Source organism: Oncorhynchus kisutch, unplaced genomic scaffold (assembly GCF_002021735.2).
Source record: "Oncorhynchus kisutch isolate 150728-3 unplaced genomic scaffold, Okis_V2 Okis03b-Okis08b_hom, whole genome shotgun sequence".
NCBI lineage: Eukaryota > Metazoa > Chordata > Actinopteri > Salmoniformes > Salmonidae > Oncorhynchus > Oncorhynchus kisutch.
In genome coordinates this window covers 2,979,965-2,997,247 of record NW_022261980.1, presented here as the reverse complement: position 1 = coordinate 2,997,247, position 17,283 = coordinate 2,979,965, and the positions used below count along the sequence as shown (strand labels likewise).

Below are 17,283 nucleotides of genomic sequence, written 5' to 3'. Positions count from 1 at the left end.
AAAAAAATGGATCTTTCAGAAACAGTCAAACCATTGCTAGTTCTTATCTAGATGCCAGAATCATTGATTGGATTTATGCACTATTTTCTTCACTATGGACGCATCACAAATAGCACCCTACCCTGTATATAGTGCACTACAGACATGGTGTACTGGCGTTAATAGCTGGCTGTTCCAACAAATAGGCTGCTGTGTGGATATAGAAAGCTCTGAAGAGGCACACACAGTGCTGTGTTTCTCACCAAGTGCACTGAGTGAACGCACGCACGCACACACACCAAAGTGCATAGGCGCACAACAGTCATGTACGCACACACACACCAGCGCATAGGTCAACCCGTCCAGCCTCTCAGCTCCAGTACTGTAAAACGACTCGCTTTCTAAAAGTGCTCCAATCCAAATACGACCCCGTGTCACCGAATGTAGAACAAGAGCTGAAATATATCATACGAAGTCAAACCTCCGTAGCACTCAAAGCAAGCATTCTATTCCCTATGGGCCCTGGACAAAGGTAGTGGACTATAGAGGGAATATGGTGCCTTCATCTCTCTAAGAGGGCTGGCTACTGGCTACAGTAAAAGCTTTATTATCCACTTTCTATGGACTGAAAATCAATGGGACAGACTGAAGGTTGGACTGTGTGTGTGGATGAGTCTACTCTGTTCTATAGTGGAGGAAACATTATATTGATCCGTCTAATGACTGATTAGATATTTGAACAGTCTGAGAATGTGACGGTCTGTGTGTAATGCATGTTCATTATGCTAGTCTCTCCCAGAGTCCCACTGCACGACCAAATGAACACAACAAATTACAAATGCTCAAAATAAAGGTCCCTACTGGATGTTAATAATGAACATAAGGACAATTCAAGGGCCAACACGTAACAAACAGCACTATAACTTAGGGATATTGTGCTGCCCTCTCCGTACTGTCTACTAGCTAGCGCTGAAGGCTAATGGCTAATGCAGCCAGAAGGGTCAGAAGCTAGTGTGGTTCTGAGTGGGAGTCTGCAACAGAGTGGCTTTAGTAGTATAACGTGGAACCCATTAGCACCATACAGCTGCAACACTTAGTCCGTGGGCCTGTCCAAATACCCATACTTGTGTTTTAATAGTACTCTGAAATGTTGAAAACTTAGTATGATTTTAATGCCAGGATGTCATACTCATTTCATCAAGAAGAATTCGCTGCACAGTATTGAGGAACAGAATGCTCCTTTCAGACCTACGTGTGTTTGACAACAGCTGATAATCAGATAAGATGACAAAAATGAACAACTGGCAGGGAACAAACCAATTGTGCATCAGATGAAGCCTCAGTATGATGAGCCTAGTATGTTGACATTTGTTGCTTACTGCATACGTTTTTACTAAACATTACGTATGTGGTATGATTAGCACACAGTATGAAGTTTTAGTAAGTTTACAGCCACTGTCCCAAATTCCCGATATACTGTTGAGCACTGTGGGCCTTGGTCAAAAGTAGTGCACTATAAAGGGAATAAGGTGCTATTCGGGACGCAACTCTTAGCATTCATTACTGTGGTAGAACGTCAGCATTGGTCTTACGTGAGCTCCCTTCATGATCTTCTTGGCTTTAGCGTTGAGGTAGAAGTCTCCCCAGAGAGTCTTCAGGAGCACCTCAGCCCTGATGCCCATCCTCTGGCTGTGGATCTGGGCAAACTGCTGGATACTACAAGAAAACACACAAAGCTGCTAACGCTGGAAAATACCAATGACAGAAAGCTAAACACCACAGTGATTGATTGATATTTCCTCTCCATTATGCTTCAGCCTCTTTGTTCTAGATTGTAGTTTTACAGAGGCCTTTACAGACAATAGCCTGCACTGAACATTTGAAATCTATGCTTGTTTGTAATTCTCAGTGGTGTGTTTTTGAGTTGTCAAAACAGAGCTTTTTAGACAAGAAATGAGCAATGCGTCACTTGAATGGGTGTCGGGCAACACCGCTTGTAAAACACTTGGCTTCCACTGAATAACAGTGACTTCATTGGTTATTTTCATAGATCCTAGAGCCACAGCTGCCCTCAAAACAAGGTATCTATGTCCTTGTGTACACACCTGTATAAAACAGACACACTAATGACTATAATGCAGTCTAGTCTGTCTTTAGTAGTTACTATGTGACTGCTCTGTAGCATGGGGGAGAACATCAAACACCTTGCTAGCAGAGCAATGACCTGATTTGAGGGACATAAGAATGTGCAGGCTGGCTAGGCTGAAATATCATTACATTGGGTTTGAGATGTTTTGACTGTCATGTGAACAAGAGCTAAAGTCCTCTTCCTACTCAGCTGGTTATTTAGAATTCTACATCAATTGCAGTCATGCAGAATTATACCCTTTTCCTTCTCTGAAAGCTAAGGCAAAAGCGCCACTTAGTGGACATTCCAACAATAACCAAATACCTGACCAGCTCCCAAGACATGTATTGATGGTTCCACATACAGTGCATTCGGAATGTTTCAGACACATTGTTTTTTCCCACATTTTGTTACGTTACAGCCTTATTCTAAAATTGATTTAAAAAATGACAATTCTCATTAATCTACACACAATACCCCATAATGTCAAAATGACAATTCTCATTAATCTACACATAATACCCCATAATGTCAAAATGACAATTCTCATTAATCTACACATAATACCCCATAATGTCAAAATGACAATTCTCATTAATCTACACATAATACCCCATAATGTCAAAATGACAATTCTCATTAATCTACACATAATACCCCATAATGTCAAAATGACAATTCTCATTAATCTACACATAATACCCCATAATGTCAAAATGACAATTCTCATTAATCTACACATAATACCCCATAATGTCAAAATGACAATTCTCATTAATCTACACATAATACCCCATAATGTCAAAATGACAAGAGGTTTTTAGAAATTTGTGCAAATGTATAAAACAAATAAATGTACAACCAAAAGACCTTATTTATATAAGTATTCAGACCCTTAACTATGAGACTCAAATTAAGCTCAGATGCATCGTGTAGCCAATGGTCATCCTTGAGATGTTTCTACAACTTGATTGGAGTCCAGCTGTGGTAAATTAAATGGATTGGACATGATTTGGAATGGCATACATATGTCTATATAAGGTCTCACAGTTGACAGTGCTTGTCAGAGAAAAAAAACAAGCCATGTGGTCGAAGGAATTGTCCGTAGAGCGCCGAGACAGGATTGTGTCGAGGCACAGATCTGGGGAAGGTCCCCAAGCATTGAAGGTCCCCAAGAACACAGTGGTTTCCATCATTCTTAAATGGAAGAAGTTTGGAACCACCAAGACTCTTCCTAGAGCTGGCTGCAGGCCAAACTGAGTAATTGAGGAAGAAGGGCCTTGGTCAGGGAATTGACCAAGAACCCAATGGTCACTCTGACATAGCTAGATTTCATGGAGATGGGAGAACCTTCCAGATGGACAACCATCTCTGCAGCACTCCACCAATCAGGCCTTTATGGTAGAGTGACCAGACGGAAGCCACTCCACAGTAAGAGGCACATGACAGCCAGCTTGGAGTTTGCCAAAAGGCACCTAAAAACTCTCAGACCATACGAAACAAGATTCTCTGATCTGATGTAACCAAGATTTAACTATTTGGCTTGAATGCAAAGCGTCATGTCTGGAGGAAACCTGGCACCATCCCTATGGTGAAACATAGTGGTGGCAGCATCATGCTGTTGGGATGTCAGGATTAAGGGAAAGATGAATGGAGCCAAGTACAGAGAGATCATTGACGAAAACCTGCTCCAGGGTGCTCAGGACCTCAGACTGGGGTGAAGGTTCAACTTCCAACAGGACAATGACCCTAATCCCACAGCAACACAGGACACAGACAACACAGGAGTGGCTTTGGGACAAGTCTCAATGTCCTTGAGTGGCCCAGCTGCCAAATGTACTTCAACAAAGTACTGAGTAAAGGGTCTGAACACTTACGTAAATGCAATATATATATTTTTTTGCTGCAAAATAATGCCCTTCTGAACAGACCCAAGGCTACAGACCCCCAAGACCTTTAGAAGACCAGCTTCATATTCAGTAGGAACCAAACATGCCCAAAAGGGGAGTGACTACCCCCTGAACATGTCCAATAAGAAATGCTGGTTTTTGTTTTCAGTTGCAAAACGTTTTGCTACAGTGTGCACTAATGTATATAACCCAGGACCCACCTGAAGCCCCATCCGTCTATGGCACTGGCGAAGACCACATTCCCCTGGTCTGGAGAGAAGTAGAGCTGGGAGTCATCCGAATCCTCTAGCCCGGCACTCCAGTCGTACACCTGCTCTGACCCGGGACACTCAGCAGGCTCGATGTCCCCCTCCTCCTTATCTTCCTCCGCCCGCTCCTCTTTCACCGCGCGGTCCTCCAGCACTTTGGAGGTAAACAGAGAGCCTGTCACTGCATTCACCTGTGAGGAGGGAAATACACTTCTGTTTAATACACTTCTGTATTAAGAATCATAAACGTTCCAGAACATGTCTCTGTTATAACTGATTCCTTAACCGAAAACAGTACATTCAATTCAGTTCAGTTCGATTCAACTTACCCTCAGGGGCAATTAATTGTGTGCTACCTATATGGCAGGTATACTGTTTCTGTCTTGTGTTTTTTGACTAATCACACTTGTCTTTAGACTCACCTGTTCTAGAATCTTCTGCAGGTGTGTGTAGGCTTCCTGAGAGGTGAGCTTCAGCTCCATGATGAGCCGGTCAATCTTGTTGATCACCAGCACAGGCCTGATGTTCTCCAGCCATGCCTGACGCAGCACTGCTTGGGTCTACGGACGGATGGGCGGACACACACACACACACACACACACACACACACACACAAACTGATATTCTGAGTAAATGACCAAGTCTCACGTCAACAAAGACAAAATGAAAAATGCCACGAAGTTGAGAAAGTAGAGCGAGAAATATATTTCATATCACATTCCAAAACAATCATGCCAGCTAAGCCTTTTCAGGTCACCTAAGCCTTTTCAGGCCAGCTAAGCCTTTTCAGGCCGCCTAAGCCTTTTCAGGCCGCCTAAGCCTTTTCAGGCCGCCTAAGCCTTTTCAGGCCACCTAAGTCTTTTCAGGCCACCTAAGCCTTTTCAGGCCACCTAAGCCTTTTCAGGCCGCCTTTTCAGGCCACCTAAGCCTTTTCAGGCCACCTAAGCCTTTTCAGGCCACCTAAGCCTTTTCAGGCCACCTAAGCCTTTTCAGGCCACCTAAGTCTTTTCAGGCCACCTAAGCCTTTTCAGGCCGCCTTTTCAGGCCACCTAAGCCTTTTCAGGCCACCTAAGCCTTTTCAGGCCGCCTAAGCCTTTTCAGGCCGCCTAAGCCTTTTCAGGCCGCCTAAGCCTTTTCAGGCCACCTAAGCCTTTTCAGGCCACCTAAGCCTTTTCAGGCCACCTAAGTCTTTTCAGGCCACCTAAGCCTTTTCAGGCCACCTAAGCCTTTTCAGGCCGCCTAAGCCTTTTCAGGCCGCCTAAGCCTTTTCAGGCCGCCTAAGCCTTTTCAGGCCACCTAAGCCTTTTCAGGCCACCTAAGCCTTTTCAGGCCACCTAAGCCTTTTCAGGCCAGCTAAGCCTTTTCAGGCCACCTAAGCCTTTTCAGGCCACCTAAGCCTTTTCAGGCCAGCTAAGCCTTTTCAGGCCAGCTAAGCCTTTTCAGGCCAGCTAAGCCTTTTCAGGCCAGCTAAGCCTTTTCAGGCCACCTAAGCCTTTTCAGGCCACCTAAGCCTTTTCAGGCCACCTAAGCCTTTTCAGGCCACCTAAGCCTTTTCAGGCCACCTAAGTCCAAACAGCGTATACATGTTTTAAATATATTACATGTTTTATTATTAGCACTGAGATGCAGTGCCTTACACCACTGAGACACTCGGGAGCCCCAAGGCTATAACCTAAGTACGTAAGTGTCCAAAATCCCACTCTATTTACTAAATAGTGCACTACTTTTGACCAGAGCCCTAGAAATGAAATTGTGTCCCAAATGGCACCCTGTCATTGCCTGTAATTGCCTTACCTGTGGACAAACTCCCTCCACAGCATCTACGATGACAATGGCCCCATCACATAGTCTGACGGCGGTGGACACCTCAGACGAAAAGTCCACATGGCCCGGAGAGTCAATCAAGTTTATCAGGTAGTCCTTCTCCCCTGAGACACACACACAAGGGTCAATTAGACGGAGACAAGTAGTCCGCCTCACAACAGTTCTCAACGTATCCAAGTCATCATGTTCCTACTGTGTTGTCTTACCAGAAGCATAGTGCAGTGAGATAGCGCTGGACTTCATCGTGATCCCTCGGATCTGCTCATCCTCCCGGCTGTCCAGGTACCTCAGCTAATACAGAAACAACATCAGAACTCAGATGTATACATGACCATATCACAGATCAATGAGTAGATCAGGGGCACACAACTAGATTAGTAAAAGGGCCAAATAACAAAGTCTGGCTACAGTAGTATGACAAGGATAATACCACTACAGATGATTGAGATCAAGTCATACTAACCTTTCCGGCTAAGCGACTTGATATAATGCCATTGCTGGCCACCAAGCTATCTGCCAGAGTTGTTTTGCCTGCAAAATAGATAGTGGTGGATATGAATGGAGTGTCACTACAAATGGTCATGCATGCAAACAACTGTCATCATGACCCTGTACAGTATTATCCCGTGCAACATTCTCAATAATCAAGTCAATGGAACCTACCGTGGTCCACGTGTGCCAGAATGCACAGGTTCCTGACGTTGGCTGGATTCTTCTGTAGTGCTTTGATCTTATCCAAACTGGTGTGTCCCATGTTTGACTGCTTTGGACTAGCTAATACATCAGGCGAGGAAACAAACTTTAGGAGATATCATCTAGTAATGTCTCTATTACCTAGCTAGCTAGCTACTGCAATAAATACTGATCAGTGCCAGTTCACTCAACACAGCAAAGTTAGTTAGTAAGACAACAACACACCTCCATTCTGAATGACAGCAATACAAAAGGTGCTTGATATGTAGCTGCAACTTACAGTATTTTACAATATGCTGCACTCAGCTAAAAGAAACGTGGACAACAATGTTAGCGTTCTATACAAAGTAGTATATTACTATATATGATTCATAACCTAAAATAAATGATCACATCATATAAGAAATCTCAATATTATGCGACAAAAGTCACATAAAACACAAACGTGGACACAACTCACTCACGTTGTTTGCCCGGAACAAAACGTAAAATGTTGACGCCGCTGTTTAAATGACGTAGTACGTTACGTCGTTACTAGGATGCTCAGCGGTTGCTGGGGTAACGTGCTGCTTCCATAGAAACAAAACTGCACAGTAGCGCGAGCTGTCCACTGAGGTATAAAAGAACGGAACTTTCGGGCGGTGTTTGTGGGATTGCAGAAACACGCTAGCCTCCCCCCTCAAAGACATGAAACGGCTATGCATATGTGAGATCTGCAGCTGTGGGTAAGGAGGAAGTATTGATTTAGTCTAGTAAAAAAAGTATGATTACATTCATGAGATTACCAGTGTTTCCACAAGTTTGTGTGTGAAATTATTTCCGTGCGTTAATGTAGGGTTGACTAACTAGTGAATTGACACGCGTATGCCAAGTAATGCATGGAGTTGACATTAAAATGGAAAATATTGTATTTATATTATTGACTAACATTCATTATGAATCACTGTTGTAAAAACTCTATCCAATCCATTTGCCATTCCTTTCGCCACAAAACTAGAAATGCTGAAATTCTTAGAACGACCCATATGGCATTGTAAATTGTCAGAAATTGACTGTCACAAGAATGAGTATTCAGCGGCAAAATAAAGACACTTTTGCCATTTTTCCAAGTTGTCCAATGGCTAGTCATGGAAAAAAAATATTGCCCAGAAAAATATTGTTGCACTAATGACCGACTGAAAAAAACGTATCCTAGATAGGTGCGAACATAGCTACGATTGACCTTTTTGCATAGTCTAGCTACATTTGTCATTTCACCAATACAAGGAGACGTGTCTGGCTTTATTTAGATCTGTAGGCCTACCATAACTCACAATGCTGTGTAGCTAGCTATGTCTCTATTATCACTTGCTCACAGACACTCCCTGTCATGAGTAAAGACAACGCCCTTGGTTACACAGAAACTAGTGCATTTCTTATTGCCCTGAAACGATATCAGCTATTCAAAATCCACAGCAATCTCATTGAAAATGTAGCCCATGATTTCTGACACTGGTATCCTATTGATTACAGTTGTCAGTTTATTCAAGTTCCGTTTTTTTACTTCTACTCTTTATTTTACCCCCAACTATGTTAACACAATACTCCAATGTAGGGTATTATCATGTTTGGTTTATTATCATGTGATTGTTGCACAATGTTTTCATACGCCTTTCAAATAGGTCAATGAATGCAATCATGTTTTTCTGATTCTGAGTCTGACCATGGGAATGAATTATGTTACTGTGCCTGTTAAGTCACCATAGATGCAATAGAAATGCATGTCTGATGCATCATATTGAGTTAAATGTCTGTTAATCTAAGATGAAATACAAGTCTGGCATTCTTTTAAAGAATTCACACCAAGTTCAGTCAGTACACATTCATTGCATTGCATAACCAGGTAGATAATTGCTCACACCCAGCCTGCTGATTTCCATTCTGCACTTAACTAAAGGAAGAGTTAAGATGACTAGTCTGTTATTTCATGCAGAGGATGCTCTAAGTGTAGGGTGGCATGCTACGTAACTAGCCTAACTCACTGCCAGTCACCATAATTGCATTGTAAATGAATACTACACTCTATTGGTATTGTGTTCATTAGTCCACTGTTAATGCACGTCAGCACAGCTGTCAAGTTTAAGATAGAGCACGTTCAGTAAAATAAAGTTTTGAACTTTTCCCTCTGTCTAGACGCCATCGCTGCCCCCACCGACCCACAGCTCTGTATGGAAAGCCCAATATGACATGTGTCCTGACCGAGTACACAGAGAAGTACCCCGCCTATGGAAGATACAACCCGCCCCAGAGCCTAAAACCAAAGCCTGTTAACCATGGTGACCGGGGGAGAATGGATGGAACTACTACATTCAAGTAAACGCCTTAGTCATGGATCACACCTTAATGAAACACCAATCCCTTTCAAGTACACTACTTTTGGCCAAGAATGCCACATAGGGCAGGGGACAAAAGTAGTGTACAACCAAATGTAAGGGAATAGGGTGCTATTTGAGACTGTCATCTTCTGCTATTCAACCACTCTCATTTAATGCAAAGTCCTTTGAGGTGCACACACACACACACACACACACACACACACCCCTCATGCGGTTTTGAGGGGATTTTGGAAAATGTACCTTTAAGTGGTCTCAAAAAATGTACCCTATTCTAAAGTCAACCTATTATGTAGATATCACTAACTATATTAATTAGGAGTTATCCACAGAGGTCTCAATCCCAAATGAATGAAAAAGACTGGTTACTCTCTCGCTCTTCCTAGGACTGACTTTATTCCCTACGTGGTGACTCGACGCCCGGGGAAACAGCAGGCGGAGTACAAACCCAAACCTGGAGACATAGATCTGGGGACCACCTACAAACAGGACTACAGCCTTTATGAGGTCCAACCCTTCGCCCCTTCCAGACCCAGCGAGAGGGTACGCACAACAGGGCACAAAATGGATACAGTGCCTACATACAAAGGTGAGCTATTCTGAGTTGTTTGATGACATACCAGACATATTACACATGACACATTTCTACAAGGGGTACCGCACAGTGATCCTTATTTTAGTATTATATAAGAAATATTGGCATTTAAAGTTAATACGTTGCAATTTCTATGGGATATTTTATACATCAAAATTACATCATAACAATAACAAATGCTCTCTATAAATAAACTATGGTTATAACCAAAACTAACACATACAAATATTTTAATGTTTCATCTCTTTTAATGTTTCAAGAGGATTTCCGACAGTGGGAGATGTGCAAGCGGGAGCTGAAGAAACCTGACCTGACCTACCACCCGCCAGACGCCAAGTTCGACGGCCACACCACCTTCCAGGACGACTTCCTCTCCCGAGGCCTTGCCCCCAGAGAGAGCTTCAAGCCCTCCAGTATCCCCAAAATGTCTGATACCCCCTTCGATGGGGTGACCAGTAACCAGCAGTGCTATGTGTCCCACCCTCTGGAGGCACGCTGGGTGAAGGCTCCAGAGCCCTATAAACCCAGTAGCCAGCCCCTACAAGACCTCACCACCAACCGTAGAGACTACCAGGGCCTGCCAGGACAGCTGCCCCAGAGCTATAAGCCTAACCCTGGAAAGGTAATGCTGTGTTTAATGACATCTCACTAGTCACAGACTATGTAATCGAGCATCTGGTCAAATTACACATGATTTTAGTTCTAGGTTAACCCAGATTAATATCTCACTAACTCACTCCTCTTCACTTACCTTTTCTGGCCAGTGATAACGTCAACTGGTATTTGATCATTAGTAGACAGTGGCTGATGAAATATCTCTGGGTGGTAGCCTAGCGGTTAAGAGGTTGGGCCAGTAACCGCGCTGACTAGGTGAAATCTCTTGATGTGCCCTTGAGCAAGGCACTTACACGAGCAATTAGGGTTAAGTTGCTCTGGATAAGAGTGTCTGCTAAATGACTAAAATGTTTAAAAATCTCCTCATTGAAGTGCAGATTCAAGATAGACGTGTAGTTTGGTTTGAATGTGTTGTTATTTTCAATATGATTATCTGGTGAGTTGATGTTTGTTACTGACGTGAAACCAAAGTCAAATGTCCATCTGAGGGTGAACCATAAACCTCTATTCCACTCTACTCTGTTCCTAGGTGACGTCTGACGTTCCCTTTCAGAGCAGCACAGAGTTTAAGGAGCGTTTCCAGCAGTGGCCCGTGTCCCTGCCTCAGCTGCACAAGAGCCTGCAGTACGTCAGCCCCACAGAGCACATGGACATGAGCACCACGTCTGGTTCAGTCTACGTCCAACACAACATCCAGCCCTTCATCTCTGCCAAGCCCTTCAATCGGCCCACCAATTCATCGGCTCCCTTCCAGGTGGGGATGAGACGATACAGGCATTCAGAAAGTATTCAGACCTCTTGACTTTTTCCACATTTTGTTACGTTACAGCCTTATTCTAAAGTGGATTAAATATTTTTTTGCCCTCAATCTCCACACAATACAGCATAACGACAAATCAAAAACAGGTTTTTAGACATTTTGGCAAATGTCAGGTTCGATGGGGAGAGTCGCTGCAAAGCTATCTTCAGGTCTCTCCATAGGTTCGATCAGGTTCAAATCCAGGCTCTGGCTGGGCCACTCAAGGACATTCATAGACTTGTCCTGAAGCCACTCCTGCGTTGTCTTGGCTATGTTCTTAGGGTCTTGTCCTGTTGGAAGGTGAACCTTCATCCCAGTCTGAGGTCCTGAGTGCTCTGGAGCAGGTTTTCATCAAGGATCTCTGTACTTTGCTCCATTCATCTTGCCCTCGATCCTGACTAGTCTTCCAGGGCCTGCCACTGAAAAACATCCCTACAGCATGATGCTGCCACCACCATGCTTCACCGTAGGGATGGTGCCAGGTTTCCACCAAATGTGACGCTTGGCATTCAGGCCAAAGCATTCAATCTTGGTTTCATCAGACCAGAGAATCATGGTCTGAGAGTCCTTTCTCATGGTCTGAGAGTCCTTTAGGTGCCTTTTGGTAAACTCCAAGTGGGCTGCCTTTTACTGAGGAGTGGCATCCGTCTGGCAAATCTACCATAAAGGCCTGATTGATGAAATGTCATTCTGTCAGAGTCATCTTGAGCTCAATTTCAAGTCTCCTAGCAAATGGTCTGAATATTTACAGTGCATTCAGAAAGTATTCAGACCTTTTGACTTTTTCCACATTTTGTAATATTACAGCCTTATTCTATTTAATCAATTTTAAAAACAAATCCTCATGAATCTACACATGATACCTCATAATGACAAAGTGAAAACAGGTATTTAGACATTTTTGCAAATTTATAAAAACAAGTAAAAATATTTTTTTTCCATAAGTATTCAGACCTTTTGCTAGACCTTTTGCTATGAGATTCAAAATTGAGCTCTGGTGCATCCTGTTTCCATTGATCATCTTTGAGATGTTCCTACAACTTGGAGTCCACCTGTGGTAAATTCAATTGATTGGACATGATTTGGAAAGGCACACAGCTGTCTACATAAGGTCCCACAGTTGACAGTGCATGTCAGAGCAAAAACCAAGGCATTGAAGGAATTGTCGGTAAAACTGCGAGACAGGATTGTGACGAGGCACAGATCTGGGGAAGGGTACCAAAAAATCTCTGCAGCATTGAAGGTCCCCAAGAACACAGTGGTCTCCATCATTCTTAAATGGAAGAAATTTGGAACCACTAAGACTCTTCCTAGAGCTGGACGCCCAGCCGAACTGAGCAATCGGATCAGAAGGGGCTTTGTCAGGGAGGTGTTATGTTTTTGCTACTACCTGTATAGATGGTCATTCTGACAGAGCTCAAGAGTTCCTCTGTGGAGATGGGAACACCTTCCAGAAGGACAACCATCTCTGCAGAACTCTACCAATCAGGCCTTTATGGTAGAGTGGACAGATTCTCTGCTGATAAAACCAAGATTTAACGCTTTGGCCTGAATGCCAAGCATCAAGTCTGGAGGAAACCTGGCACCATCCCAAGCATGGTGGTTGCAGCATCATGCTGTGGGGATGTTTTTCAGCGGCAGGAACTGGGAGACTAGACAGGATTGAGGGAAAGATTAACGGAGCAAAGTACAGAGAGATCCTTGATGAAAACCTGTTCCAGAGCGCTCAGGACCTCCGACTGGGGCCACGGTTCACCTTCCAACAGGACAATGACCCTAAGCACACAGCCAAGACAAAGAAGGAGTGGCTTCGGGACAAGTCTTTGAATGTCTTTGCAGCGACTCTCCCCATCCAACCTGACAGAGCTTGAGAAGATCTGCAGAGAAGAATGTTTTATTCATTTATTTAACTAGGCAAGTCCGTTAAGAACAAATTCTTATTTACTGTGACGGCCTAGGAACAGTGGGTTAACTGCCTTGTTCAGGGGCAGAATGAAAGATTTTTACCTTGTCAGCTCGGGGATTCGATCCAGCAACCTGCCACCCCAAATACGTGTGCCGAGCTTGTAGCGTCATACACAAGAAGACAGTACGTTGTTGAATTTACAGAGTAAAGTCTGTGAATAATTATGTAAATGCAATATTTCAGTTTTATTTTTTTACTTCTCCTTCCTTTGCCATTATGGGGTATTGTGTGTAGATTGATGAGGAAAAACATGTATTTAATCCATATTTGAATAAGGCTGTAACGTATATAGTTTTTGTAAAGTGACGGGGTCTGAATACTTTCCGAATGCACTGCACCTGTTAATATATTGCTGGGCTGATATATCGTTTAACGGTTATGTTGTTGTACTTGTATGTATTGCCATACTGATATCGTGTCTTACTGATATGGATGTAATATTATAGTTATGTTGTTCACTAAAGTGTTTGCTGTTAAATTCTTGGGAGATTATTTCAACAGCACATAAATATGATTGAATATATGTTTTATTTCGTTCAAAACGGTGCGTTCTCATTTTCTCCTGTAACCGGGTCAGTTGGGATTTTTTGGGGTACGTTTAATGTAGCATCAAAATGAACGTTCTCACCCCACTACCTCCAGGTCTGCACCACCATGAGGGATGACTACCAGCCTTGGGAGGTCAAGAGACAGGCCATGATCAAGAAGCCTGAAGAGATGCAGAGAGCCACCGGAAGGATGGACCACCTCACCACTTTCAAGGCAATTCAAGACTCTTCTGTTTCCATTGGCATGCCAGGGCAATTCTCAAATCACACCCTGCCTATAGAAAAATACTTTTGGGAGGAGCACAGGATCAGCTACATTGTAGCACCTATGGAGCTGTTTTAGGGGCTAAGTGCCCTGCGGAAGGACACAACAATAGGAGATATTATAGTACCTACCATCTGAAATCACAGGCCAGTTCTCAGTACTGCCTCCATGGAGTGCACTAGTTTTGGCCTTTTTTTGGTTCCCGGTAGAACACTTTTGGGTTACAACCAAAAAGGGTTCTTCAAAGGGTTATCCTATGGGCGTAGCCGAATAACCCTTTTAGGTTCTAAATAGCACCTTTTTTTCTAAGTGTAGCAGAAGAGCTCCTGTCTCTCTTTGGCTCTAGGCCACATTCTTAGAAGCCATTATTTAAAAATCTATTCTATTTGATTGTATTCTCTTATCCAGGCCCATTTTACACCCCACGAACTGCAGCCCAATGTGAGCTTCAAGCCAGCTCACGCCCCCTTGAGGGCTGATGCCCCATTGGAGAGCGGCACCATGTACAGCACAGAGTTCACCCCCAAGAGGTAACACACAGTTACCCAGCAGAGATGCACACACACGCTGAGCATTTCGCTGCACTGTTTATACCTGCTGTAAACTGTGTACGTGATGAGTAACATTTGATTTTGATTTGACACACACACAAAGTTAACCTACAAGCATTTAGTCTGGAGTCCGCTGGAATCAGCCGTTACATCCCAGGAGGGACATCAAACAAAAGTGAAGCTGTTTTACTACCTGAATGAAATGAATGACTGATGTAAAACTGAATCACTTTTATAACCTCAAGCTTAATAAGTGCTAGTGTTGTGAATTTGTGGATGATTATGATGTGCTGAACTTGCAGCAAGATTATTTTCCACGAGCGAACAATAAAGGTATTGCATTTTCTGGTATTTTATCGTATATCATTCAGGTAATGGTATGATTTTGTGTTGTAGGATCAGCGTTTGTCCAGCTAGCTACGACTCCCTGCCGGGCTTCGTGTTTGAGGACAGCGACGACAGGGGACACAGGTTCTACAGGAAGTTGCCATCTAAGGACCTGAACAAGATGGCCGCCGGCATGGCGGTGGCTGTGGTGTCATAACGTTTGACCATGATATTTGGTGACCAATGCTTTTAATCTTAAAAAGAGCGTGTGAAGGCAAAACTACTTTTGTTTGGTCTGTTATGTTTTCATTTTATTTTCCTACTACCTGTGTAGTAATTGATAGTAAGTATCAATGATGTGATAATCAAATGGAACCAATAATTATGAACAAACAGGCCATTATAAAATAAACTTCCCTGTTTTCTGGTTGATGGTTTCGATTGAATAGTTGGCTAATCTTTGTTTTACAAATTTGCGAATCATTAGTAATTAAAACAAGCACTTCATTTCTTCATGAATTATCCTTGTGTATCCATGTGCCAAATTCAGCATCAAGCATTTATTGAAATTCAAACAATGCAGAACTTTCAGGGTTATTTTCATAGTCCAAAATAATTGTTCAAAGTGCAAAAGACATACCGGAAACTTCATTATAATCTTGCAGTGTGATTTCATTTGAAGGGGAGTTAACTAGAGTTAGAAAAAAATAGTGGCCTCTTTATAATGCACATTGTTGGAAAAAAGTTTCATATAAAATCACACTGACAGATTGAGTCTTATGGTCTCCCTCTGTGTGTGTTTATAATGAGTATTACCAAACAAAATATCAGGTGATCAAACTGTCTTTATTATCTTAGTATGTTGTCTTTCTAGAGCATTTAAAAGTTTTGTTCCATAAACATGTTCCTTCAGTCCAGTTAGGATTCTACAAACGGTATCCATGGTAACGTTATCGATATGTTGTCCTAAATATCAGTAGCATTGATTATTGTCAGTATGCATTTGTTTGAGTGAGTGGCACTTGATAATGTGTCTGCAAAACACATGACATGTCTCTACAAATCATTGGTGATTGTAGGTAAATGCATGAGAATTAAACCAGAAGGGAAAGGTATTAAACACCTGTGATCCAACAACAGCAAGTGCTTATTAATATACTGTATGGTTTCTATCCAGTCTTTTTAAACAGGTGTTAAGACAACTAAATAAGGTAAGAAAATAAAGTCCCACAAAAAATCTACATACTCTCAATGTACAATATTGCACTTAAAACACAGTATTTACAAGACATTTTACAATGCAGCACATTGGTTGGATAACCAAAACAATACTAAAAAGAAACAGACCCCATTATTCAAACAGAGAAATATGACAGTCATGTTTTCTCTCGGGGCCCATCCTAAATGGCACTGTATTCCCTACATAGTGCACTACTTTTGACCAGTACTGCAGTATGTAGGGCAGTGGTGGTGGGCGGGGCCCGGAACATCATTATAGAAATGTGTACAATGCAAATGGACCACAAGCAAGCAGAAAAATAGATTGAATTGGAAAATAACAATAAGTTCATACCTTGATTACATTGAGACACAATCACATATGTCTCTCTTGTTATTAGTGGGAATAGATTTTGGCCCGCCGTCCACCTGTTTCCGACCCCTGATGTAGGGAATATGATTCGGTGCCATTGGGAACACAACCCACACCTCTCTCGGTCACTGCAGAGCCTATTTATTCCAAACAGTGATCATTTCTGTGGACAATTATTATCCCACATAATACATACTACTGTATGCACTGTACTCTGATGAATATGTTTCAAATGTATGTACACATTGAATGTTAACTGTTATGACAAATATGCAATATCCAATAAATCATGTTGAAATCACTTTTCCTCCTACTGTCTGACTAGTAGGTTCTAATGCAAATGATTTGGTTCAGATGGTTGTTTTCTTATGTCAATGACGTTCCACTACAATCTGACATCCCTTTGCCTTCACACATGTCAATGGTCTTATAGGAGTCTGCATCACACATCCAGTTCCTACTGTATACTGTATGTACATGTACAGTCAGTGGTGTAAAGTACTTAAGTAAAAATACTTTGAAGTACTACTTAAGTAGTTTTTTTCTGTGTATCTGTACTTTACATGTACTTCACAACATTCCTAAAGAAAAGAATGTACTTTTTACTCCATACCATTTCCTTGACATCTAAAAGTACTTGTTACATTTTGAATGCTTAGCGAGACAGGAAAATGTTACAATACACGCACTTATCAAGACAACATCCCTGGTCATCCCTACTGTCTCTGATTTGGCAGACTCACTAAACACAAATGCGTAGTTTGTAAATTATGTCTTGAGTGTGTTTTTAAATTAAAAAAATATGAAAATGGTGTCGTCTGGTTTGCTTAATATAAGGAACTTGAAATGATTTATACTTTTACTTTTGATAC

At 42.3% G+C, this 17,283-nt stretch overlaps 2 protein-coding genes across 3 annotated transcripts; one reads left to right on the top strand and one right to left on the bottom strand.

The window, feature by feature from the left end:
- Nucleotides 1-1,529: 1,529 nt before the first annotated feature.
- On the bottom strand, nucleotides 1,530-7,210 carry LOC116359563 (elongation factor-like GTPase 1). The gene is made up of 8 exons (XM_031812396.1): nucleotides 7,063-7,210; nucleotides 6,753-6,859; nucleotides 6,553-6,620; nucleotides 6,296-6,380; nucleotides 6,060-6,193; nucleotides 4,688-4,825; nucleotides 4,218-4,456; nucleotides 1,530-1,695 (listed from the first exon to the last, which is right to left on the bottom strand). The coding sequence occupies exons 2-8, from the start codon at nucleotides 6,841-6,843 to the stop codon at nucleotides 1,530-1,532; spliced, it is 921 nt and encodes a 306-aa protein (XP_031668256.1). The 5' UTR covers nucleotides 6,844-6,859; nucleotides 7,063-7,210.
- Nucleotides 7,211-7,365: 155 nt separating this feature from the next.
- On the top strand, nucleotides 7,366-16,712 carry LOC109876821 (stabilizer of axonemal microtubules 2). Of its 2 annotated transcripts, XM_031812500.1 has the most exons (8): nucleotides 7,367-7,507; nucleotides 8,955-9,134; nucleotides 9,541-9,743; nucleotides 10,010-10,371; nucleotides 10,894-11,118; nucleotides 13,772-13,891; nucleotides 14,351-14,472; nucleotides 14,890-16,712. In XM_031812500.1, the coding sequence occupies exons 1-8, from the start codon at nucleotides 7,470-7,472 to the stop codon at nucleotides 15,035-15,037; spliced, it is 1,398 nt and encodes a 465-aa protein (XP_031668360.1). In that variant the 5' UTR covers nucleotides 7,367-7,469; the 3' UTR covers nucleotides 15,038-16,712. The 2 variants fall into 2 exon arrangements, with proteins under 2 accessions (XP_031668361.1, XP_031668360.1); XM_031812501.1 differs by lacking the exon at nucleotides 14,351-14,472 and having other exon boundaries at nucleotides 7,366-7,507; nucleotides 14,890-15,024.
- Nucleotides 16,713-17,283: the final 571 nt, after the last annotated feature.

Excerpts from the sequence above, each read along its gene's own strand:
- LOC109876821 (XM_031812500.1), top strand. The coding sequence starts at position 7,470 with ATGAAACGGCTATGCATATGTGAGATCTGCAGCTGTGG. Across the intron at positions 9,744-10,009 it reads TACAGTGCCTACATACAAAG|AGGATTTCCGACAGTGGGAG; the intron begins GTGAGCTATTCT and ends TAATGTTTCAAG. Across the intron at positions 14,473-14,889 it reads ACAGAGTTCACCCCCAAGAG|GATCAGCGTTTGTCCAGCTA; the intron begins GTAACACACAGT and ends TTTGTGTTGTAG.
- LOC116359563 (XM_031812396.1), bottom strand. The coding sequence starts at position 6,843 with ATGGGACACACCAGTTTGGATAAGATCAAAGCACTACAGAAGAATCCA. Across the intron at positions 6,621-6,752 it reads TCTGGCACACGTGGACCACG|GCAAAACAACTCTGGCAGAT; the intron begins GTAGGTTCCATT and ends TCTATTTTGCAG. Across the intron at positions 6,381-6,552 it reads CAAGTCGCTTAGCCGGAAAG|CTGAGGTACCTGGACAGCCG; the intron begins GTTAGTATGACT and ends TTTCTGTATTAG.